This window comes from Pocillopora damicornis, chromosome 8 (assembly GCF_964200805.1).
Source record: "Pocillopora damicornis chromosome 8, jaPocDami1.2, whole genome shotgun sequence".
Lineage (NCBI taxonomy): Eukaryota > Metazoa > Cnidaria > Anthozoa > Scleractinia > Pocilloporidae > Pocillopora > Pocillopora damicornis.
The window spans coordinates 23089198-23113822 of record NC_142677.1 but is presented as its reverse complement, the minus strand read 5'-3'; the positions used below and the strand labels follow the sequence as shown (position 1 = coordinate 23113822).

The 24625-nt window shown below is 39.0% G+C and overlaps 2 protein-coding genes across 9 annotated transcripts in view; one reads left to right on the top strand and one right to left on the bottom strand.

Moving 5' to 3' along the window:
- LOC113682143 (uncharacterized) overlaps positions 1–11273 on the top strand; it is a 53346-nt gene extending 42073 nt beyond the window's left edge. For all 7 annotated transcript variants that reach the window (XM_089180552.1, XM_089180551.1, XM_027199299.2 and 4 more), the window contains 14 exons: positions 561–649; positions 1403–1520; positions 1959–2023; positions 2239–2385; positions 2729–2770; positions 3266–3359; positions 4037–4114; positions 4326–4395; positions 4768–4947; positions 6976–7114; positions 7660–7829; positions 8218–8273; positions 8491–8600; positions 9090–11273. In XM_089180552.1, coding sequence (XP_089036678.1) covers positions 561–649; positions 1403–1520; positions 1959–2023; positions 2239–2385; positions 2729–2770; positions 3266–3359; positions 4037–4114; positions 4326–4395; positions 4768–4947; positions 6976–7114; positions 7660–7829; positions 8218–8273; positions 8491–8600; positions 9090–11124 — 3393 coding nt within the window. In that variant the 3' untranslated portion in view covers positions 11125–11273. The remainder of the gene's footprint in view (positions 1–560; positions 650–1402; positions 1521–1958; positions 2024–2238; positions 2386–2728; positions 2771–3265; positions 3360–4036; positions 4115–4325; positions 4396–4767; positions 4948–6975; positions 7115–7659; positions 7830–8217; positions 8274–8490; positions 8601–9089) is intronic.
- Positions 11274–12162: 889 nt separating this feature from the next.
- LOC113682142 (uncharacterized) lies at positions 12163–24417 on the bottom strand. 2 transcript variants are annotated; one of them, XM_089180559.1, is made up of 21 exons: positions 24260–24417; positions 24118–24190; positions 23899–24034; positions 23775–23793; positions 23441–23637; positions 22194–22482; positions 21624–21776; positions 20609–20731; positions 19038–19135; positions 18799–18840; positions 18329–18394; positions 17654–17854; positions 17328–17364; positions 16620–16637; positions 16348–16406; positions 16031–16130; positions 15594–15638; positions 15259–15288; positions 13477–14325; positions 13166–13317; positions 12163–12935 (listed from the first exon to the last, which is right to left on the bottom strand). In XM_089180559.1, the coding sequence occupies exons 1-21, from the start codon at positions 24311–24313 to the stop codon at positions 12509–12511; spliced, it is 3168 nt and encodes a 1055-aa protein (XP_089036685.1). In that variant the 5' UTR covers positions 24314–24417; the 3' UTR covers positions 12163–12508. The 2 variants fall into 2 exon arrangements, with proteins under 2 accessions (XP_089036685.1, XP_089036686.1); XM_089180560.1 differs by having other exon boundaries at positions 15594–15635.
- Between the last annotated feature and the right edge of the window lie 208 nt (positions 24418–24625).

Below are 24625 nucleotides of genomic sequence, written 5' to 3'. Positions count from 1 at the left end.
GTTGAGTAAGAAATCCTTTTCGGTGATGAAGTTCAAGTCTAAACATCCTCTCGCGGCGTACCAGTTTGGAGTTGCTGATCGGCCGATTAATTAAATAGTTAAAGGTGGTTCATTAATGCTCAAGTGTTTCCACTTGAGTGTAACCTACTTGTCTCAATTAATCAGTACATTAGCGATGTAATCTGTGTTGTACGAGCCGATGTGTAAACGAAACAATTATAGTTGCTGCCTTAGTGTAGCAACCATCAAACTGTGATGAAATGTTTCTCGTCCAAAGGAATATACTTTCCTTCAAATTTGGTTTACATTTTAACCGCTCGAGTAAATTCCATCGACAGAATGAAGTGAAATGGTGTATGATTCGTCATTCAGTGTCAATAGCAACAGTGCTTTTGAAGAATAAACTTTCACCCGCTCGATTTTTCTAAATGTTACCTCAGGGCTCAGATTATTCTTCGCGATTTTACGGACGTATCATTCCATAACACGTCAGTAAAATCTTAAATAAATGACTCCACAAAAACGATGTGAATAATGTCATTGTCTTTTTTCCTAAACAGAGACTTAAACAAGGCAGTTCTCGGAGACGATCTGCCCCGACAACTGTAATAAAAGCCGCATTGGGAGGAAAAACGCATTCTTCAAAAAGGTAAAAACATTGGTGAGAGAGAATTGAAGACCTTTTTAAAAGTGACATAGTCAGGAGCGGATTCAAAGTCAAAGCATATGACAATGATATCCAACAAGAAAACTTCTATGACAGATGTTGGCATTTGATAACCTTTGAAAGCAAGAAGGGAAGTTGTTGAAAAGGGACGTGTAGCTGTACTCATCTCATATTGAAATCTCAAATTAATTGCATAATTCTTTAGTATTGAAATCAGTGAAATCGATATTGAGAGTTCTTAGGTTTTCGTCGATGTTATAGGTTCTCGTCAGTTTGTTTTATTTCCTAAAAGTAAACATTAGTGCTCTCTACGTAGTATTTTTTTTTTTTCATTAACAACAAGTGTTAAATCTTTTCAGTGTTTATACATGCATTCGTCAATAAATAGCCGACTTCTTTTATTTTCCCCGATTATCACTAATTGCTTTCCGCTTGACTGCCAGACAGTGATTTTTTTAGGGCGTTTAACACTTTGATGTTGTCGATAATTACTGAATAACATGTAAAGTATGTTTAGTCACGTAAACATGAAAGATAATTTGGTTGGAGTACAATCAATGTAGCTCGCGTTCAACTTGTTAAATTCTATCTGTGCGTCAAAGTGATTGAGGTGTTGCTTGTCTCAACAAACCGACTTTCATTGAGGTAAATTTTAACCACCTTAAACCAGGATACCGTAGATCACGCGAAGTTGGTTATTTTCTTGCTTATCGTCTGGGAAATTTGTGTTTCTAGTTCGACGATAGACGGAAGCATGCGAATGAAGAATTCATCCGAACCCAGCTCTCCTCTGTCTCCCGAAGTTTTCCCAGCGAGGGCTTTCATCAAGGAAGGTCCAGTGCAATTATCCTCGGTAAGTGTTTCTGATTTGTGGCTTTCTTCTCCAAATAATTGCTCTGTCGGCCGTCGACTCTTCACCTTAAAATGAAAGTGTAAATGAACCCTTGGAAAAGCACGAAGCAACTTAAAGAAAACTGTGAAAGAATATAAATATACGGATCAATTTACGAAATATCGAAACGTAAGGTAAGTCCGAAGCTAAGCGCCAAATTACAACTTATTTCCGAAGTTGACTTGAAAGAAGGCATCCGTGACTCGGGAAGGGATTGGGGGGGGGGGGGGGTGGGGAGAGAACGAAATACCCGAGCTGATCCAATAACATCACGAAGGAAGAGCTCTTCACACAAAATCTCTTCAGAGACTTCGACATTTGTTGTTTATGAGTAAGCTTTAATCCATGATGCTTGAATGCTTTTTCACTAGTTATATTTCAATTTGTTGTCATTTCAAGGGTATGTCCTCTCAAGACAGACATCTGTTCTTGTTCGATGACCTTCTTTTAATAGCAAAACCAAGGTAAGTCTTACTGTCGTTTCGTGTGCAGTCAATTGGGTTATTATTCGTAATTCTCATTTATCCTTTTTTTTCTTTTTTTTTTCTTTTATCTCTTCTGGGGTAAGCAAAAGCAACCATTTTACATCGCGCTTATTGTGGGAAAAAAAGGGTTTGTAAAAACAATAGGTAGTCTTGCAGCCATGTTTACAGTGATGATTTCGTTATTAACATTCTAGGTCTGCGACGTTCAAGCTTAAGCATCGAGTTCGGGTTAGTGAGATCTGGTTGGCTAATTGTCTTGATGACGTGTGTGAATCGACGAAATCCGCTGACAGGTCGTTTGTGATTGGCTGGCCCACTACAAACTTTGTTGCTGCGTTCAAGTAAGAATGATTCCCGTCTAAGTGTGACGCTTTCTCAATTGCACGTATGTAAAGAGCTTTTTTTCCACGTCGAGGCAAAACTGTCCTCAAAGGACAGGAAATATTTAGGTAACAGTCCAAGGTCTTTGAGAAATGTTTATGGAATAAAAAAGTGACGGCAAGGATAAATAAGGTCCACCAAAATTGTGGTGAATCACAAAGAGCGAGAAACTTAATACCTTGATAACATCTCGCGATGAGTTTTGATTGTTATGGTTTGTTATGACTCTGTTTTCGGTATTGTCAGTGTTCATAAATCTATTATCGACTAAAATTGTTGATTGGAATGTTTTGTGATTTGCAGTACACCGGAGGACAAGGAAGCCTGGCACAGTGTTCTGACAAAGTAAGTTTGAGTATCGCTACCTTTTCTTTAATCTTTTTTATGATATTTGCAGTCTTTTTTAGCCTCCTAGAGACGGAGGAAGAATGGCAAATAGTAACTCAGATTAAAGACGAAGATGTCGAAATATTAAGAGTGAACCATTGAACCTTGTAACTGCCAGGATTTCGATATTAATTCTCCTTACTGTCTACATACATTTCATTTAATTTTAGCTTCAGGAATTTGGCTGTAAATAAGACAATATCCTCCATTTAATATTTTTCTTTGTGCTTTACAATATATTGATATTGTAAGAAGAAATTACGTAGTGGTCACTCGCGAGAGAAGAACGCTGAGGTAGACAAACCATGACCCACCTGCTTTCCTCACACACTGTTTCCTTTATCTCATTTAGGTATCTACGTCTCACCAATCCTCATTTAAAATTTATTTTTTTATTTTATGTTTTATTTTTTCAAGGAGTGTTGTCATGCTTAGTTTGTTTTTCATTCACAGGCACGTGAAAGAACAGAAGGACAGTGAAGATCCAAAATGTGTCAGCCTTAAAGTGTATAACAGGGACATGGAGTCACCGGACTCCTCAGGATATGTGAGTTTCGCTTTAGAGAGTAACTATTATCTTTTGAAATATAACAGTTCCTCCTTTTCTAGAAAAATCAGTCGCACGATTCAATAGAAATCGACAAAAAAATTCACGGCATTTTATCGTTGCCCCGCGTGAACACCGGGAAGCTTTCAGCAGTTCAGGTGGCGCCAGGATATTTTTCTGTCAAATTTATGATAACATAGCTAGTAAAGTTGTCTAATCAAATTCAATTGCCGAAGCGTGCTTCATATTCCTATTGTGCACGCTCATGACGTCAGCAAACAAATCCCTCGGGGAAAAAATTTTCCATCGGGTTGAAAATGTTATTAAACAATTGGTTCCTACGTCAGCTGTGCGTTCATCGAAATATGAAGCACTTGGGAAGTTTGGAGAGCACTCGAGAACTCTTACGCATCTTTCGTACTCTCCAAACTTCCCGCGTGCTTCATATCTCGATGAAAGCACGCTGACGTATAAACCAAGTGTTATTTGACTTGCACGAGGGATTTCGCGCGGAACGAGGGACTACTGGTATTCTGGTGATGCAACAACCTAACCAAGTGGTGTTGTTACATTTTAATGGGAGATTTTCTCTAAAGTTTTTCTCGTGGCGGCCTTTGTAATAATGTCACTGCCTTCAGGTTAGCACGTTATTTACTTCAAATATGTTCTTCTCTCAGTCTAAGTCGTTCACTGTCACCAACATGGACGATGCGGCTACAGTCGTTAAAATGTCATTGGCGCAGTTTCAATTTCAGGTAAGTTTAATTACACTTTCATGAAGTAGGTTTTACTTAAGACCCGTCCTCGACACTTCAATTTGAGAAGAACTAGATATAGCGTAAAAACAAGAACGACGTTCCAAAATAATCTAAACGCTTTTAATTGCCGAGGCTAGATTTTTCAAAAGTTTAACAATGTTTTAACTTAATGCTGTGTATAAAAAATGAATCCTTTTGTTTCTGTTAGACTGAAGATCTGTCCGAGTTTCAGCTGTGGGTTCTCTCTGGCAAAGAGGACGGCGCGTACCCATTAATAGGTAAAACATTTCCAGTATCTTACGATGTCTACACAATGTATAGAAGTGAACTGACAAGAACGAAAAAATTGTCAACTGAGGGACTGAGAAGTAAACGACGATCAGTGAAAAAAAAAACAACAACAAAATTTATCATGACTTAAGTTGCTTGAGAGAGTTCTTTACTAGAAGCGACTTTTGACTCAGTCGTATTTTCTGCTCTTCATTTTCTATTACGAAGAAATTTTCTTGTTCTTTGTCAAGGCTTTCGTGCAACGGTCCCACAATAGAAAATGTTCATTTTTTTTTTCTTATTGATAGTTGGTGCTGCTTATCAAATAACAGGTTTTAAACCTCTCGCTCCACTTCTCTCTTTTCTTGATCGTTGTGTAGGTCATGAGTTTCCATTCGCGATCAAAATGAACCACATGCGTGAGGCGGCGCTAACGGATGAAGATGGATTTCCCTTTGACTTTGACCAGCAACTGCCGTCAATGGATCCGTTGTCTCCTGAAACGCAATGTCAGTTTATTCTTAAAAGGAACAAGAAAATACCCAACAGAATAGCTATAGGTGAGGTTTTAAGCTTCAGCTGGCAGGAATAAAGTTTGTAGCTACCCAAACGGTAAAATCTGGTCAGCAATTTTAGCGACGTTACATGTGCAGAGGGGTAATTTAAGCGATAATAAAAGCTTGTAAACAGTCTTTGTAGAGTGGTTTAGCAAGAAGACGGGAACGTCATTTCAGAACGGCGCGCGCAGCAAAAATGCCGAGAAGAAACTGGGTCGAGAACGCCGTCGCGTTGTGTTGAAAAGTGACTTAGCAGTCGTTTCAACGAACCGTCCACGCTATATTTGTTCTTTTGTTTCGTTCGTGAATATCCTAACCTTGGCTCTTTAGGATCATTATCAGCTTTGAATTTTTTCGGTTTCGTAGACCACTCGAAGGACGACGAAATTATCCTCTTTGAGGGTGTAACAAGCACAAACCGAGGATAGTTTACTACAAGTGAGTAGTTAATATGAATCCACATGGGCGGTTAAACTTTGAAATTATTCCATTCTAGTCTCGAGTCTATCAGATTTTGAAGCCCACTAAATATTTTTTTTTCTATGATTTGTATCGCTGTCATTTCGTTTCGTGCTTCTAGATTTTAGCACTACTCGTTTTTCTTCATAATTTTGTAAAGTATAATTTGGAATTTAAATCGTCGCGGTTTTTTCCCTTGTTTACTGAATATTCTTCTCAATCATGACGGTACACCTCTTTTGAGCACCACCCTCTTAGAGTTGCAATGCATTTTGAACGGAGTTATCAGAAGTTATGACGAAAACATTTAGAGATCAAGCGACCCAACGATGGAGTTGTTTACAATGAGTTCCCGTTTAACTATAAACAAATGAAATGCACTCAAACTAGTCACCAACGAAACGGTTAGACTGAGGAATCAGACTTCGTTCCTGTTTTATTTTTGTTTTTGTTTAATTCGATTTTTTTTAACGAATAAAGTCATTCAAGACTGAATCAAATTAATAGATTTAGAAAGCCGTGCCGAAATCAAGTTGATTGTTATTTTCTTTCGTAGATGACTTTCTTGTCTTAGTTTTCACCGGCGCTGATCAAAAACTAAAGACATAAAAAAGTGCAAAACCCGAGCTATTCTCAAATTTTTTTTTATCTCTGACTTCAATTCGCAGAACAGTTTTTAGTCACGGTTAAAATGACAATGACAACAAATAACAATGAATAATATAGCAGGTAACCTTCGTGTTGTTTCATTTTGATAAACTTCAACATGAAGCAAGCTTAATTTATTGATGACATGATTCACGATAAAATTAACAGCAACCATTCTTGGAGTTTTCATACATGGTTTAAGAAATGTATCAAAGAAAAGCCCTTACGTTGCTTAAAGCCACGCTCAATTACAAAAGGTAACTGAGTCCTAAAATCTTAGATCGCTTGCTGACGATCGTGTTTCCTTTCGGGAATCCAGAATAAATGTAGCGGTAAACTTTCACAAATTCACCGAATAAAATAAAGAAAGGAACCTGGTTATCCTGGAAACGAGTTCTTAAATCATTCCAAACAGCATCATCTCGTTTATGAGTACACAATGAACGCAAATACTTGGCGTTTTGATCACGACGGGAAAACCAGCGAAATGACGTCCTGAACTTGATGGGGAGAACGGCAACGCTAACACCGGAAGTCGAAATAGAGTCGTGTCCAGATTATCCGCGCGCTTTCCCGTTCTGAAATGATGTTCCCGTCCTCTTGCTAAACCACTCTAGTAGTATGACGCCTTGAGCAACGCGAGCCTGCGACAGGTCTCAGTACCAGACCCCTGGTTAGCGTTCTTCTAGACTCGTCTTAAGTCTCCCTGTGGGTGGACAAACGCGCGTCCTTTAGTGCTAACAATGAGGTCTGCTCTCAGGCAAAGTGGGTGGGGGGTGAAAATCAATGCACCGCGTCGGAATCAAAAGTGTCCTAAATATAAAAATTTTTGCCTCACACCATAGTTTTTTTGGGCTAACTACTATGGCAAGTGTTTTTTAATTTAAAATTTTCCTCCTGAATTTTATCATGTTTTGTCGATAGATGTACATAATGCTCCTAGCAAGCAACGATGGAAAAATCCGATAAAGAAATCGCCGATAATCAATTGGGCCATGCACAAGAAAACTACGGGATCAACTAAAGGAAACTCCTTGGATGGAAATTCTTCGTCAGCTGGAAAGTAAGTGGAGTCACGACTTTATAAAGAATGCGTCGGTTAACTTTCTTGCGTAACATGTTAACACAAGAAGGATTGAATTTAAGTAGTGTAGATTTTTCAATTTGGTCATTTCCAATCTGTGAAAAACTGAAAGTTTGCGATTTCCAATGCGTTGAAAGACGAAGAGGCCCCTTCAAGGTGTAAAGGTCGTGGAGGTAAACTACTTCTTTGGAGGGAGGGGACATGTTTGAAAAGAACCATGTTGGGGTCCAGGCATAGGAGATGTTATATGCTACGAAACAACTTTAATCACGTGAAGCGCAAGACGTTACGAGGAAGTAGGTGGCAAACTACACAAAAACGCCGCTTACTTCTTTTTTTTTTCCCCGTCGTGTTTCGCAAAATGGAACAGATAGTTACACTTCGCACGGGGCAGGTTAGGAAACGGCTTAGCATTTTGTTTTATTTCACGGCGATTTTGATTCAGTTCTCACGGTAATGGAGATTCACTTTACTCGTCGCAGTGAATTGTATTTGCGATCATATCAATTTGTTTGATTTTCCAGGCTTTTCGGAGTACCTCTGACTCAGCTGTGTACCGAGGAAGAGCCTGTACCCAAAGCAGTACAGGATTTGTTGTTACATTTGTTTCGATATGGTCCAAGTACCACAGGAATCTTCAGAAAATCGGCGAATGCCAGGATTGCTAGAGAAATCAAAATCGAACTGGATGAAGGTGAAAAGTGGTCCTTGTCGATTAATTAATTAATTAATTTTAACTTGTGAGCTATATTATCATACGCAAATTTCTCATTGAAATATTTCCTGTATCCCTTGGAGCAAATTGAAAAGGTTTTCTTTTAACTTGCACCCACGAGTCGACGACGGGCTTATAACGTAAAGTGGTTGAGAATGTATCTCTTTAAATGTTATGACATGCAGCCGTTGGGGTTTGTACTCCGAAATGTAGCCATAAAAAGTGCGCAAACTGGGGTCTAATGAAATCGACTCCTCCCAAAAGAGCCCCATTGAGGAGTTACAGATTTCTGTAGAGCGGTGTTACTTTGGAAGATAACCGATAATTATTTGAGCCTGTTTTAAATGTGCTCTTTTGTCTCCTTTAGGTAAATTGGTAGATTTTGAAGACGTATCAGAAGTCGTGACCGCCTCTGTCATGAAGGTACAAGATAATTGCTTTATTGCTCTGACCAAAAGGTTGTCGTCGTTGTTTTAACTCGATTTAATCCGATCGATGACCAAATATGCTTTCCCTTGAGAAGCTAGTGTATTCCTACCACTCTAAAGGCGATGGAAACTACATGGTAAAATGATACTTGTACACAAGTTCGGCCGCTATATTGCATGGAAGTTAGTTTGAAGACTTTTCTTATTTTTAGGAATTCCTTCGCCGTTTGCCAGACTGTATTTTTGAAAGTGAAAACTACGAAGATTTAGTCGCCACAAACAACATCGAAGATCAGGACGAAAGAGTGAAACAAATTAAGGGGTAAGACAATTCTTCTCTGATATGACATTCTTGCGAATACAATTTATGTTTCATGCGAAAGTAAACGTGGTGTATCGCCGTAAAATTGTGTTATACCTGATCATGAAAATACCTTTTTCGTGTTTTTTGGACGCTAGGAATAACTTTTGCCCGACAGAATTGCAGTCTACTTACCCTGATGTTGCGATTTGCTTCGAGTAATTACAATTTTGTCTCCGAGTGTAGAAGCTCGGTCATAATTGTCATTTTCAGTTGAATTTATAAAGCCATCCGGGATCGTATTGGCTTGGATTTGCCATGTTCTGTGATTGGTGCAGGACTGACTGCTCTGGGCCATTATTGGCTCTCTTTAGTTTTTTCTTTCCTTCTTATTGGCTGTTTTGGTGTCTCTGGGTTTGCCTTTTCGACACTCAAATCATGATGCGCACTCTAAGTTTGTATTTACTTCGATGCGGCTAAATTTTTTTTCTCAACATTTTTGTTTTTTAGGATTTTGGACGGGATCAACCGTTTCAATTATGAACTACTGAAGTCATTTTTGTGCGTGTTATATCACATTGCTGACAATGCGGAGACCAATAACATGAACGCTTATAACCTGGCCGTGTGTGTGGCTCCCAGCATGCTTTGGGCGCCAAAAGGTTCCAGCATTCCCGCAACCGAGCAATCAAATTCAGTGCCGCCAGTGATTCAGTTTATTATTGAACACAGTGTGGCTATCATGGGAGATAAAGTAAGGACGATTCTTGGCGATCGTAGCGAGATCGTCACCACTAATCATGTGACCAGCGATTCGGAGGGTAGTACCCAGGACTCACGGACTGCTTTGAGTCAGTCCTCTACGGATGACGGGATAGAATCACCGGAACCTCTGAGTCCCAAAGGAGAAAGGAACTCTATTCACTTAAGTGATTCGAACTTGTATGTAACAAGCACGCTCGCAGTTCACCCAACGAACAAGAGTGTTAGTACTCCAAGCTCTCCTTGTGATTCCGGAATTCCTTCCCCGAGTTCATCGCCCACTCTCAAGAGGCACGACGTTGAGTTTTCTAATAAACTCAGCGCCGCTTTTTATGAACCCAATAAAACGAAAGGACATGCAGCGATCAGTCGTAGAAGTTCGGAGCCGCTCGGGTTACATCCGGATTCGATGAAATTACGACTGAAAAGCAGTCGGAAATACCCGAGCTCTAAAAGACAACTGAGTAGTACAACGACAAGCGCTGAACTTATCGAACATAAACAAGCTCAAAAGACTACGGCTAGTGGCCGGAAATTAGAGACTGCTGTTCTTCGCCGGGCACACTCGCCTCAAACTGTGCGACTGTTTCCTGTCACGCAAAATGTAACGCAATACCAGCGTCTTCATCCTGTATCAAGTTACCCATTGTCTTTGTCACGGGCTATGGAAGCTAAACATTCCGTACAAACGCAAGGTCTTATTTCGGACAGTCTTGATAGCAACTCGACATCTCCTGTGCCACCTAGTTCCCCCGTATCCAAACAATCGCCTGGAGGACCTCGCTCTCCGTCTCCAAACCCCGATCAAGTTTTCCAAGCTGTCGATCGTCGGAGACAACCTGCAGCGCCATCGTATCAGGAACATATGCAGCGGAGGAGGGAATTGAATTCAAAACCTGCGTTTTTTCAGGGTGCAGAAGGAAAGGAGGTCAAAGAAGTGGATTCTAGCGAAGACCATATTTCTCCAAGGGAAGCAAAGGCATTTTTCGAAGCTAGAGAGCAACAACCCCGCTTCCCTGGGAGATTAGGCGTCTTCGGTAACGATAGATTGGATTCGGAAAGGAGCGAAACTTCCTCGACACCTAAAACGCCAATGTCGCCAACGAGCCAGAATGATAACGTATGGGAGCAAGTGGAGGAGGTGAACGCCAGCACAGTTGCAAGTGCCGGAATCCGCAAACTGGAACATTCACCATTTGGACTTAACCTTCATCAGAAACGAAACGTAAGTGAAGGGTCGTATAAAAAACCGCCGCCTGAAAATGTTCGAAAAACTGTCGGGCTATCGTCAAGTCATGGCTCTGGCCAATTAAGATCAGCGCTTGGTTCTGTTTCATCCGCTGGTACAGCTTCCATGCCCTATAGTTCTTCTCTTACTCACTTCCCACACTCCGACTTCTTTCCTCACGAAGCTCAATCAAAAACGCATTGGGCATCTTCAGTTGATGCTCGGGGGACCTCGGCAGTGCCCAATTCGCCAGGATCTTTTCGAATTCGGAGAGGAAGCGCAACCTCGTCTTCGTCGTCGGTGTCTAGCCTGGACGAACGATCTAGCATCGGTGCTGATTCAACGTTTTCCGAAGGCAGAACTGACGTGACGCAGATTCGGGATATCAGGGAACTTCTTAGCGAGAATGCGCAAGCTAACGGGCTCAAAATCAGCCCACAGACAGCGCAAGTCATCGCTAAAGTGCGCACGCCGCGCGCGCAGAGCGGAGCCTATCCTGCTCCTTCTCATGACGATATCGAAAACATTCTGTTCACAGAAGAATCTTACGTCTAGCGTTAGGCTTTACGTACTGTATAAAGGAAACTCTGCAAAGTAATTAGCTGTAATTAATAATGATTTAATTGGGTATTTCCTTTCCCGGTTCAAGGCAGCATTTTATTTTTATAAGCCGTACAATAAAAAACGGAAAGGTATACTTAAAAGTGTTGAAAACATTTTTTACGTCTGGTGAGGGGTGGTATGGTTAGGAAATAATCAGCCGCCTTGAGTGTTTTGCTAGTCAGCTGAGGAGCATAACAGTGGTAACATTAAGTCACTGTGCCTGCAGATTTACGTTCGTGTTCTTTGCGTTACCGCCAAGCGCTTGCTGCTCGACCTTCCATCGCTGATCACGTTGTTCTTTCTCGAAGTAGTCTATATTAATTTGTCTTCCCCCCCCCCCCCCCCCTCATAAAATTATCTCGTCGCTTTTTGGATGCATTTCTCAAGATTTTTTACTCTTCCTTGGCGATGAAGTCGACTGGTTGGTGCCATCTTGTGAGGCATGATGCTCCGCTGTGTTAGGTGACGTTTCAACAGCGGTGATTGGTCAGTTCCGTTCCTCGCTGTTGAGAACTAACCCTTCACAGCGGAGTATCAAGCTTCGCAAAGAGATTTGAGAGGCGTACAACTAGTCACGATACAATAAGATAATTTTGGTATAATCAACTGAGTTGATATGTAAATTGGCCACCGTTAAGTTTTAAACCTGACGTTTCGAGCGTTAGCCCTTCATCATTCGGTCTGTCTTAGGACTAACGCCAGAAACGTCAGCTATGAAACTCTTAACGATAGCCAATTAACATTATCAACTCAGTTGATAAAATCAAAATTATCTTGTTATACTCCTCCACCGTTTAGTCTCGATATACTTTCCCTAATTCCCTAGTAACCACATCGCCTCTCAATTCTTTCAAAACTGCAGCACCCTACATTCGGATTTCGAGTCCAGATCAGAGACGAGCTTTTCTGGAGCTACGCGAGCATCGCGCTTGCAATATGATAAGTTTACAACCCGACTTAACGAAGCTGTACAAATACAAACACCTTGAACGTGTTTGGACGAATTTATTAAAAGAAACCTCACTAGTAAGTCTGATTGCGAACGCGTGACGACGAAGTCAATCATCACATACCAAAACTTCAGTTACTGTCAACTTTTCTGTTGCTCACACGATCCTCTCGTCCATTTAAATTACGCGACCACATTTTCGGAGACAGAATTGAATTAAGAATGATACATGACATACTTGGTTGCTTTGCAACACTATTGACAATGGTATTTTCAAATAAAAAACGCCGGCTTACCGTTAAAAGTATCGGTGGATTTATCTTGAGTCAGTAACAAAAGTGGAAATAAAAAATTTGTTCCTAAGCTAAGTGGCATTCGGGGTAGGCCTCATGTGCCCTGTGAAGCATCTGGGCTCACATTTGCCTCAAGAACTTGCTTTAAAAGATTATCTATAGTAGTATCGTCCAGAATTTCCGATTTGTCTCCCAGTTCTATTTCTGGTACAAGAACCCTCAACAGTTTGCACACATTATCGCGAAGGTTTCTGAGCTGTTGCGCGGATTGCGCCAGTTTGATCCACTGTTCTTCTTTATTCAGTTTACTGAACTTGACGATCAAGTCATCATCGACGCCTTCTACAGCCGCTCCGTTACTGTCGGATAGTCCCTCCACAGGCTTTTCCTCTGGGGGAGGGGCCGAGGGCGGAGAGTCGATGAAAATAATTTCCTTCTCCATGCGTGGTTTCTGCGGCACTGGTTGTTCGATGACGTCATCATCGCTGTCATGCGCTCTCTTGTTCCCATTCACTAAAGGACTAAAAACATTTCACGGCTCAATCAATTACTGTTCAGACTCAAACATGAGGAAAACCAAACGTTGAGAGGCAAAAACAAATATTTATTTGTTTCAGTCCCCAATCAAGTCTACAATTGTTCCATCGTCAAGTGAAACGCGTAGGAGCTTGAATCAATTTGATCGGCTTTATGATGTTGTCAACTGATTCCCACAGTACAAATATAGAAGATGGGAAATGTCCTGTCCTACCTGTCGGCTTTCTCGGTTTTTACTTTCACAGTAAGACCTGTAGATGCACCTACTGCTGGGGCTCCAGAATACACCTGAGATATCTGAATACTGGGCCCTGATGACATGGTGCTTACAGGGACCGCTGGTTTTGGTTCCTGTTTAATTTGGACCTACAGTCACAGAGAAAGGGGAAATAATAATAATAGTTGTAATGATATTACTAATAATTATGATAATAGTAATAGCAATAACATTCGAATAATGTTATAAATTACATTACGGTAAAATAATAAGAACATCAACATCAAAAGCAGAGGCTAATCCAGTACCTGTAATATTTGATTGGCAGTAGACGCAACAGATTGAGCACCAACTTTGACTGAGGGTTTAACTACTGATGGCTGAACAGACTGAGCCACCACGCCAGCAGCAGCAGATGACACTGGTACAGATGCTACCTGAGTCTGTGGTGAGGGCGCAATGTATCGATATCTGTCTTGCATCGTCACGTGATTTCTGAGTTCAGTAGGCGACTGTTTTGTCGGTGGACTGACCTCTGGAATAACTGCAGACACTGGTGATACCACTGAAGCTTGTGTTGCTTGTCGGTTCACTTCCTGTAATGACTCTAAAGGTTTGTAACTTGTTGACATGGCAGGCGATCTCAAGGGAGTACTGTTTTTCTGAGGAAACTGGTTCTGCGATGCTGGTGTTGTCTGCAGAGTAACTACGCCTGTACTCTGTTGCTGTTTTGGAGGTTGCGAGGGTTGAATAGGCAATGCCCTCACCTGGAATGAAGTTGAGGTGCTCGGCTGGGAGATAGGTGTGGTCAGGTGAACTTTATGCCCTGATGAGAGCACCATATTTTGAATAGCAACCCTCTGTTGTCCTGTTGACTGCCCTTGATTGACTTGTTGCTGTAAGGACTGTACAGATACAACTTTTGGGGTCTGCTGTTGAAGTTGTCCTTGAGGATTTGGCACAATTTGCACCAATGGCTTAGGAACAGTTTGTGATTGGTTGGAGGGAACAGATGAGAAAACTTTGACAACCTTGACAGACGTCTGTTGCTGTTGTTGGTTTGCGTTTCGTCTCAATATCAATGGTGACTTGGGACCATTAGGTACCAGAATGTTACGAGAAACAACCTGTGTAGTCTGAGGTTGCCCTGACGATTGCTAAGAAGAGAGCGAATTATGCTTCACAATCAAAGAATTGAAATATGTCACACCTGCAACTTTGATTTGAATCCGTAACCCTTATTTCCACCACTGAGGGGGAGAAAAAGAAGTTGAAGTGACGTTAAGACTTGCATCTTGCATTAAACAGTAACCTTGTCTCACCCTACGAAGAGCTTTAAATTCTTCTTGAAGTCGAACATGATTGATTCAATACTGTTATCATTATAATTTCAGTGAACCAATCTACATTGATTCAAGCCAAGCCAATTTCATAGTAAATTATATAGAACAGATCTTTAAGTTGACAGTTCACAATATAAAATTATCCCCAATTAATGACCACAATCTAGAAGAACAAATGAAAACTGATCTTTACATGAAGATCATATGTCCTTGTTGAATGAGTGGAAGGACCTCCCTACCCTTGGTCCGTACGTTATGACTTCGACCAAATATTTTCACGCCTAGCCCAAACGAACTCAGGTATTAGGCATTTCACCGAATGACTACTAAGTGTTGAAAATTTCGAAATTTCTGCTTCAACCAAAATAGGAAGCAATGAAGGGGCGCACACAGGACAAAAGAGATTCTACAATTAATACTTTCCATTGGTTTTTTTTTCCAAGCCAGAACAAGAAAGTCACAATTCATCGAAAAATGCGACCCCTTTTTACTTATTTGGTTTTTGTCTATCAGTTTTTGCAACAAAGCCATGTCAGTGCAGGGCCGGACGGCTTTTACCGCCCCGGTCCACATCAACCCGTCTGGCCCTACACACGCCGGCTTTCACGATGGTTTTCCATGGAATTGCACACGCGAGGCCTTACGCGTCATATAATAACATCAATTAACACCCAACTTGAAAGGAATGCAGGCACCAACGAAAAGTAGATATGACTGTTACAGCAGTCATGACAAACGCACACATACCTTCAGATTGTTTGAGGGTGATTGAATCAGCTATTGGAGACAGAAAAATTAATACATTTTGATAAGAAACGAGTGTTGAAAGACAATGGATAACCTTCAATTAATAGGTCACGTTTGCAATTATTTTAGTTGCTGGATACTTAAGTACACTAATTTACCAGTTGCAATTGCTATCTTTAAATAAGCTTAAAAATACGTCTTTCTCTGCTTAATTAGGCTGTGAATCCGATACTGGCAGGATGTCATCACATTCATGGAGAGTCAATAGTTTCTGCCAAACAGTATCCACATGTACATTATCCAGCACTATTTCTGAGTGAAACAACCTAACTTACCTTTATCCTCAATGGCTGAGGTGACTTTTGCTCTCCTTTTACCTGCTAAAAAATGGAACAATACAATTGATTTTGTCCACCAGCACTTAGCTTGCTATTTGAGCATGTCAGAGTTTACCACTGCTATTTAGATGTGGCTCGTTTTATCAAGTTGAGGACCAAGCACACATGATGACATGCCTACTAATCCCATTCAATAAAGTTAATAAAAAATAACAAGTATCTGTCGTCATGAAATGGAGGGATTGACATGGGAAAGGAGTGTATGTTACATTGGCCTAATTTGAAACTTCATGAAACCCTAAATTAATGCAATTGAGGTTGTGGTTCCCAATAAATTTGTCTCTGGTTTAACCAACTTGAAACACTTCATTCTTTGTTATGAAACTTCTGCAAAAGATTTAAAGAAGGTCAAGATGCAGATCAGTTTGTCTAACCTGTCTAATGGCTTGCTGTTGTCTTGCGCTATTTTTTTCAATTGTCTCCATGATTGACGGTTCATTTGCTGACTCCATTTCAGAAAGCTGTTGTCTTAATCTAAAGGTAAAAAACATAAATCAAAAAGGAGATTCCTTTTCTGTGGGTTAACCTGCAAGCTTCTATCAGGCTAACATTCACATCATTCTTCAAAAAAATTCAATTTAAAACTTTTTATGTGTACACAACGTCATTTCTCACTTCTGCATTAGCTCATGTAATCTCCAAAAATGTGTTTTCAGTAAATGTGCACACTGTCCAGAAAAAATTCACAAACCTTTGCAACTCTGCCTCTTTTTTCTCCAAGGCTTTTTGTTGTATTTCTGCTCTTCTTGCCTAGGAGGAAATTGTCAGTTGTGGCAAATTCATTAACCAGGATTATCAATTGTGCCTTTAATGAAGGTGGTATAAGGTTTCTGGTAAATCATTTGATAAGAAAACCATGCAATAATAAAGATGTAAGATGAAACACTTCGTGGAGGAATCACATTCACACAGTAATCAAGGGAATATTCTCATAAAATTCCCAGTGTAAGGTAAGTCACCCACCTCTTCAGCTTTTTTTTCCTGTTGAAATGAAAGATGTACAGAAAGGTAAGGTTTTACATCATGTAATAACTTTGCTTTAGGGACTAGTCACAACAGAGTTAGGGTAAGGGCAGGGTAAAGGTGTGTCCTGTTTGCATTTTCACGAGTCTCTTTACCCCTTTCCTCCTACAGTTTATATGCTTAGTAAGTAGAATTTCAGCAAATCTATGTTGTGTTTTTTGTTCATGCTTAGTTGAATGATAGTATTTTAGCTACTCATATATATATATATATATATATATATATATATATATATATATATATATATTGATGAGTTACTTCAGACACATTTTCATTCTGATACTCATGAAATACATGTACTTGCTTAAATTATATGGTCCCTGCCCTTTTTTGTAACCCTGAACAAAAAATTGATGAACAACCCATGATTTTGAACAGCTCCTCTGCCACCACCCCTCCTCACTCTGTAAATGAAAATCGGTCCCTTCCTACAAGTAATCAAGTGTTTTTGATTTCACATTAATCAGTATTCAGCCTTCATTATGTAAAACATTGCTGTAAATTTCATGCCTTTCTCTCTGATATAACATTTTCTTGCCTGTTCAGTCATGCACCTGTCACCAAGTGAACTTTCACCTATATCTAACACACACCTTTAGATTATACTTCATTAAATGAAAAAAATACAAAAGGTTCTTTTATGCTGACCTTCTCCTTTCGCTTTTTATCCTCCATCTCTTTTTCCCTATGGACAGAGAACATGAGAGAATTTCTCAAGAATGGAAAAACATCTGACATTATCTTGTTCTTAGTTACATTCAGTCAAGATTGAAAGATAAACATCAATCAAGAGGTGCTGAAAAAGTTTACATATAAAAAGGCAAACCTCGATGTTTTCTCTATTTTTAAGTGATGACCACTTTATTCAAAACATCTAAAAGAAACTGATGTCACTACTGTGATCAAAAACTTAATCCTGATTACATTTTACAAGGACGAACTACATGAACTACATGTTCGGCAATTTCACTTACAAGCGTTTCTTTTGTGTCTTGACATATGCCTGTTCAACTTCATCTTCCTTCTCCTCTGGGGTGTTACAAGATCTAATTTTAGGGTTGGGGTTGTCTTTACAGTACCACTTGTCAGGAAGTTTATCAAGGTCTGTGCCATGAGGCAGCTTGCGCCATTTCAGGCAGTCGTCACATTGAACCCAGCTTTGGTCAGGGAGTTGTCTGAAAAACAAAAAGAACATTTTGAAAAAAACCTTTTCTTTCCTTTTTCCTGTGTTCTTACAAGATCTGGTGGTTAATTCTAACAACTAGTAACCATCATGATTCTCTTTGTTGGCTGATTGTAGGAATTTGGTGTACAAACCAAACACCATCTGCTAATTGTTTGGCTGATTCTTGTCACATATCTAGTTGACAATGTATTAAAATTGATAGGAGAATTTCTTCACTGATAACTTCATGGAATCAGTTTCTAAAAAATATCCATATACAATGGGAACTATCAAATAAAGTTCAAGATATTGAGACCTATAAACATCCAGGTGAAATTCAAGTCCATGGAGAGAGAATTACAAGTTCTACATTTTGTAGGTAACGAAGTTTCAAGACTCTATAACCACCTAGGAAAACTAGCTAGCTGCCAAAGGATGAAAAATTGACTAACTAAAAAATTCTCAAAAAGGGATGCTGTCTTACTGGACTTCAACAGGCTCTGGAATAGGTTCCTTGCTGTTGGCACGTTGAGGGCCTTTTTTCTCATTCCTTCAGTGAAAGATTAAAAATGGTATGATTCTAAATTCACTGTAAGAAGAACTTCATAATCTGTGATTGTATGAGATCAATAGTCTGTAGGTCCCAAGAGACTGCATACCAACCCCTTTTAGGGATCAATAAAAATCTCAACATGGATGGAAGGTGGGAGAAAGGAAAGAAACTTTTGATTTCAAATTAAAGTACAAATGCTACACTGCAGGAGGGGTGTGGAATTTTACATTTAGATTCACTGAGAACACTCTGGACTTTTACAAAGAGCACCCCCCCCTCCTCTAAACAAAATTCAACTGAATATGAAAAAAGGGCAAAAATATCCTAAAAATTGCAAAATATATCTGCAAATGTTAGATGTTAAACCATCAAATAGAACATATATACAGTTTTGTAATTACCAGTAATCATTAAGCTTGGAACCCAAAGCTGCTATTGTGGCTCTGTAAATAACAAAATAAGTATAACATAAGTTTTCAGAATAACTGTTTAGACAAAGAAGGTTTTACAATTGCCTTTGACAAATTTTATGTTAAACATTTGTCACAAGTTGAATTTTTTACTCATAATATAGAAACAGCGATGGAAATATTATGACATTAATTTAGGAATTATAACTTTCCTATCAATCTAATAGTACCTGTAAGCTTTAGTGTAGTCAAAATCTTGTTTGTTATGAGTTGGTTGTAGAAAATCACATTCAATTACACCCACAACTCCCACTCCTAAGTTGTTAGCCTGAAAGTAAAGACAAATTAAAGGTAAGGTGAGGAAAACTGACCCATCTAGTAATGAAACAGTACAAGAAAATAGTGATTGGAATTGCTGTTTGAGTAAATAATTGTTTTTCTTGAAATTACCATTAATTCCCCACTAGTCATTGGCTTATACCAGTGATATGAAAGACAAATTTAGATCCATAAGGTTTTAAGAATTATTTAGCTGACTTCTTTATTCTTTCACATCAAGAGAGATAAAAAAGGAATTTCTAATTTCAAAATAATAATTTTCAAGCATCAAGGGGAGGTGAAGAAAGAATAAAATTCAACTCAACCCTATAACTCCCATGAGTGACCAAAACAGAAGCTCTCCTTACAATATTGATACAATATCAAGCAGACAAGTGATAGGAGTAAAGAAAAATATTGATTGGGTGGATGATTAGTTGATGTAATACCAAATTATCCACACTAACATCATGTGAATTGTATGGCAGGTAGAAAGGAGAATTCCTCAGGAGATGTTGGGAGGAAAAAGGTTAAGGGAGATTACTTGATTTAAAACAAAGTTATTTACCCTATAATCATAACCATTACAAATTCCTCAAATATTATTGGTGCATTGGCAGGTTCATTATTCACTAATCATTCTGTACACTTGTAATCAGACAATGTAATTGGACAGTTGGCTGTAATCAGACACCTGTAATTGGACAGTGGAAGTCCACTCAGCTAATCCACCAATCAAAGAAATGATCAAAATAACCATAGCAACAACCACTTATCCAAAGAAAAACAGGGGAATTTCCAAAATGGAGGAATTTTAGCTTAAGACATTGTCCCCACTGGAGATATTTGTTCTAGGTGTATTTGTTTTTTTGGAAATTGAAATGGTTATGATTAATTGGTAACAGGACTTCTTGCCATCCAATTCTGTCTGTAATCATACCTGTGATTTACAAATCAAATGACTGCAAATTTGACAACTGCGATTCAAATTACACAAAATTTGCAAATGTGATTGATGATCACCAAGCCAATTTGATCACTAATAGGACAGTGTACATGTCATGCTTGTAATTTGACAGTGTAATGGTACAGTTAAAGAGACGGTGAACACATCATGCCTGTGTAAGTGGACAGAACCTGTCATGAGTACCTGCTGTTTTCTTATATTTTGCCATGTTACCTATTGTTTTTTTTATGAAAACATATAACCAATGTCTAGTTTCTTTCTCAAATTTTGTCATAGTTTTGAGTTATTGGTAACAGAACTTGGTGTTGCCCAATTTTGTCTGTAATCATACTTGTGATTCACAAATTGGACTCCTCCTTTGCGGTCATACAACTTTGTTAATCTCTTGTATGATTACAGACCAAATTGGACTCCACTCAGTCCTATTACCACTATAAATTATGGCAGACAATAAGAAGATCTGATGATTGGATCTTCAGAATGAGAAGGTCAATAACTAAATTATAAATACCTTACCTTCAACTGATAGCCAACACGGACATACGGCTTGATTAGTCTGTTGCGATGGTACATCATTATTCCATAATGATTTCTATTTTGACTAAAACCAAATGTGATTTTAGTCTTTTGCCCATTCAACTGTCAACAAGTTAAGGAAAGATTGTTGGAAATTTTCATTCTACCACCAGGAAACAGAGCTTACATACACTAACTGAATGTATTGTTCCAAGTAAATTTCACTGATGGCTGAGTAACACCTATCCTGTTACAGAACCCATACTCCAATTAACCCTTTAATTCCCAGATCAAATTTGTACTTCTCCTTACTGTCAACCATACAATTCTTACAATTTTGGTTCAGAGAATTTCGTATTAGATCAACTTATTATCTCCAAATTGATAATTTTCTTTATTCTCATCTCTTATCTGGTTGATATTGTATTGATATTGTAAGGTGAAATTCTGTCTCGGTCACTCATGGGAGTTCAAGGGTTAAGTTGCACATAAAATAACTTGTATAGTACATGCACCCTGATTGGGCAAAAACCTATCATTTCTTTCACCAGTACACCCATAGAAAACTGAAGTTTATTTAATAAACCCAATAGACCACACTCTCTGTGGGTTTACCAAGGTAAAAATCTACTTGGGATATTGAGAGAACATAAGAAAAGTTTGCAAATTACTCACCTCCCTAGCTTGATTTATTGACTTTTCTTGTGTTCTCCCACAACCACAGTGGGTTACTATACCACTTAACTAAAACAAAGTGCAGCCTATTGATTAACTCTTTACAACCTAACATCAGTATGCATATATTCACAATCAACAGCTTCTCTATTTAGTGAGCATTTCCTTTATTCTCATGACCTTAACCTGTGATTTTGGGGAGATATTGTGAGGCGAAATTAGATGCTCGTCACTCTTCAAGGTCAAAGGGTTTAATTGTCCATGCTGAGGTGGTCAATAGGTATACCTCATCCAAACCAATCATTTTAATTTTAAAAGAAAGTCTGACAGTTAAGGATACAGCTCCAGCATGTGTGTTCCCCTCCCTCAAAGAAGGACGGTAGTAATCCATTTCAGTCTTGCTTAGACTCTTTGTTATTACCATAGTGCGCACTTTTTTGCCTCTCAGTATTATCTGCATCCTTGGTTTCAAGTACAGAATTGCACAGTATGCCTAGGAAAAAAATTACATGCAGTTACAGTGTATCATACACAGCCTGTTACAGGCCCAGAAACATTCATGAGAGAGGAGAGACGAGTTGGGGTAATACAAAACCACAGAATTTCCTAAATTTCAAGGGTTTCCCTAACTTTTTAAGTGAATCACAAAAATTGCAAAGCAGGCAGCTGGTAGAACTTCAGTCATGAATCTGAAGTTATTAATTTCAGAGAAATTAGGCCATGAAGTTGATGGACATATGCCACATATTTCACCCATAGTTAGTTCTTATTCAAACTCCTGAAATTTGTACAGTAATTAATAATAAATAAAACAAAAATACAGACAGTACATGACAACTCATAGTTAATTCAAAGCTTAAGTAGTAAGACAATTTCCTTCTTTTAATTGAAAATATACACACAAACTTACCCTCAAAGAGTAATCTGACTCTGGAATGTGATTTTGCCGTTCCTGCCTTTTCAGTTTACTGATTTCTGAGTCTGTGTCCTCAGGTATTTTAATGTCATCCAGTGCCGTTGAAAAATCAAATTCTGGTTTGCCATCAGAAGTAGTTCGAACATTGAAGATAATAATACGTGTACCACTGGGATTTTGAATTCCAGCAAACTCAGCAAAAAGTTCCTCTTTGTGTTTAAACATCGAATGTGTTAGGATATCCTGTAATGCCTTGTCTTTGTCAAATTTCTGGACAATTTTTAGGAAATGTTAAGGAACTCAACTATTGTAGCCAAAATAATCAATTTATTATCTCCACTGATTAAGCCCTCCAGTCATAAATGTATCAATAACAACAAACACAAGCCCTTCAGGAATTTCCATGCCAAATGGTCAGAAGAAAGTTAAGAATAATTTCCAAGGAGATTATAAGATATTATTGAGGTGTGAGCCTTCTTATTGTCTGAGCATTAGGTCAAATCTTGCCATCATTAGTCCATTAAAGGTGAATACAAAACAAAAGAACTTATTTTCAATAAAATAGCTCACACAATCATACTTAAACAATTACATAGGCTTTGCAAATAGTTTAATAATTGTCATATTTGCATCTTAGGAATTATTCAACAGTAATCATTTTGCTATTCTCAAATTATTGTTGAAAATTCTTAATGCCAGGGCTGAATACATTTCATTTTCCCTGAGTGGATGGTTCAAATTCTCTTCTTTACAGTTTTAGAATAAAGAGTGTCAATTGTTTTATTTTCTAGTATCAGAAGAAGGACCCAAATTATATTTCCAATGGTAAATTAAAATCAATTTTAAATTAGATGGTTTAATTCTAATTGTTTTCCAACATCATCAAAAACTGTGCTCTTCAACAAATCTCATCTTGATGACACTTCTCACAAACTATTTGAATTTTGCCAATTTCTATGTGAGTAAGTCCTACACAGAGAAGAGAAGAGAACTTACAATACAAACGCGTAACTTCCAGGGGAAAGTTTCAAAAGGTATGGTAAATAAAAGAAACCAAATCATACAATTTACCACACTTTTCAGCCACTCGAACAACGTGTCTGCTTGAGACTGTCTTTAATTTACGGCGCCAAATTCGAGTTTGGCGCGAACCGTAAACATGGCGGAAGTAAAGAAGATCTTATGACCGACCACTGCGGTCGGTTTTTACATAGAAAAACTTCATTTTTTAAAGGATATTTCCATCAGAATCCCAGGTAACCATCGGCACAAGAATGGTTTCAGCTTTAATGGCTTCCAAGTAAGTTTGAGAAAGAAACCCAACGCTCTTAGTACCCCCGTTTTTCGTAAACACGATGGCGTCTCTTCCTAATCGCATAGATCCCGATTTGAAACCATTGCCATAGTGTCCAACGGGCATATGCCCGTTTTTCGCTACCTAACAAATAGAATCACAACAAAACAAAACATCTGAGAATTCTGATTTACGTCAAATTGCATACGCAGTTTCAGGCAAATGAATAAATTCGTAACGCATCATGCAACGTGGATCTGGATCGCACCGCAAAACCTTACCTTGTCGCAAAATCCAAAGCTGCAAAATAAACAAAACGTACTTATGAGTATTCAGCAGCCTTATAGCAAGTCAATAGGCCGTAGGCCGTAAAAGTGGCGCTTCGTCCGAAAAAATAATTCGTACCTAAGCATTTTATGTAGTTTCTCAGGACCCATACCGGCCCCGTTGTCCGTAAACACAAAACAGTAGTTGTACTTGTTGTATCTTTTAACGTCTATCCACAGCTGCCTTGCATTCACATCAGGATCGTAAGCATTATCTACGAAAAAACGGTATAAAAAATAAAACAACTGAAAACCCTTCGAGCTCACTCATCGTCGCGACACGAAATGCAAAACTTACCGATGAGTTCGGCGATAGCACTGAACGGCCATGTGTGACTTGTCGAATTCGTGTGTAAATATTTGGGACTGAGCTGTGGAAATAATGCACCTTATAAGCGAAATGGAGAATTTTTAGTTTAAATTGTTTACACTGAACCTACAGTGCTTAGCCGAACTCCTACGTCCGTAGAATCGTGGGCTGGGGGTATCGCCATTTTGTGTTGTTTTTATAATCCCCCTTCGGTGACTTTAGCACAAACAGCCCAGCCGGCCCGAGGTCCCCCTACACTGCAGTGATAGTTATCCGTTGGAGAATATGAAGGCGTGGGATGAGGAAAGATTGGCATATGAAGGAAAAACGTCAGATTCAGCCAATCCAAAGCTTGTGTTCCGATGATTGACAGTTGGTGCACAGTTATATCATCCAATCACCACGTATTGCAGTCACGCCTTAACCATCGCCGAAGTAAAGCGCACGCTTTTATAACTCAGCTTTGTGGCGTGAATGAAATCAATCTTTGGACTGA

Bases quoted from the DNA above. Each gene is read 5' to 3' on its own strand.
- LOC113682142 (XM_089180559.1), bottom strand. From the start codon at position 24,313: ATGGCGATACCCCCAGCCCACGATTCTACGGACGTAGGAGTTCGGCTA. The intron at 24,035-24,117 runs GTAAGTTTTGCA...GTTTTTTCGTAG, and splicing joins TGCTATCGCCGAACTCATCG to ATAATGCTTACGATCCTGAT. The intron at 22,483-23,440 runs AAATATCCTTTA...TTAACATTTCCT, and splicing joins GTTACCTGGGATTCTGATGG to AAAAATTGTCCAGAAATTTG.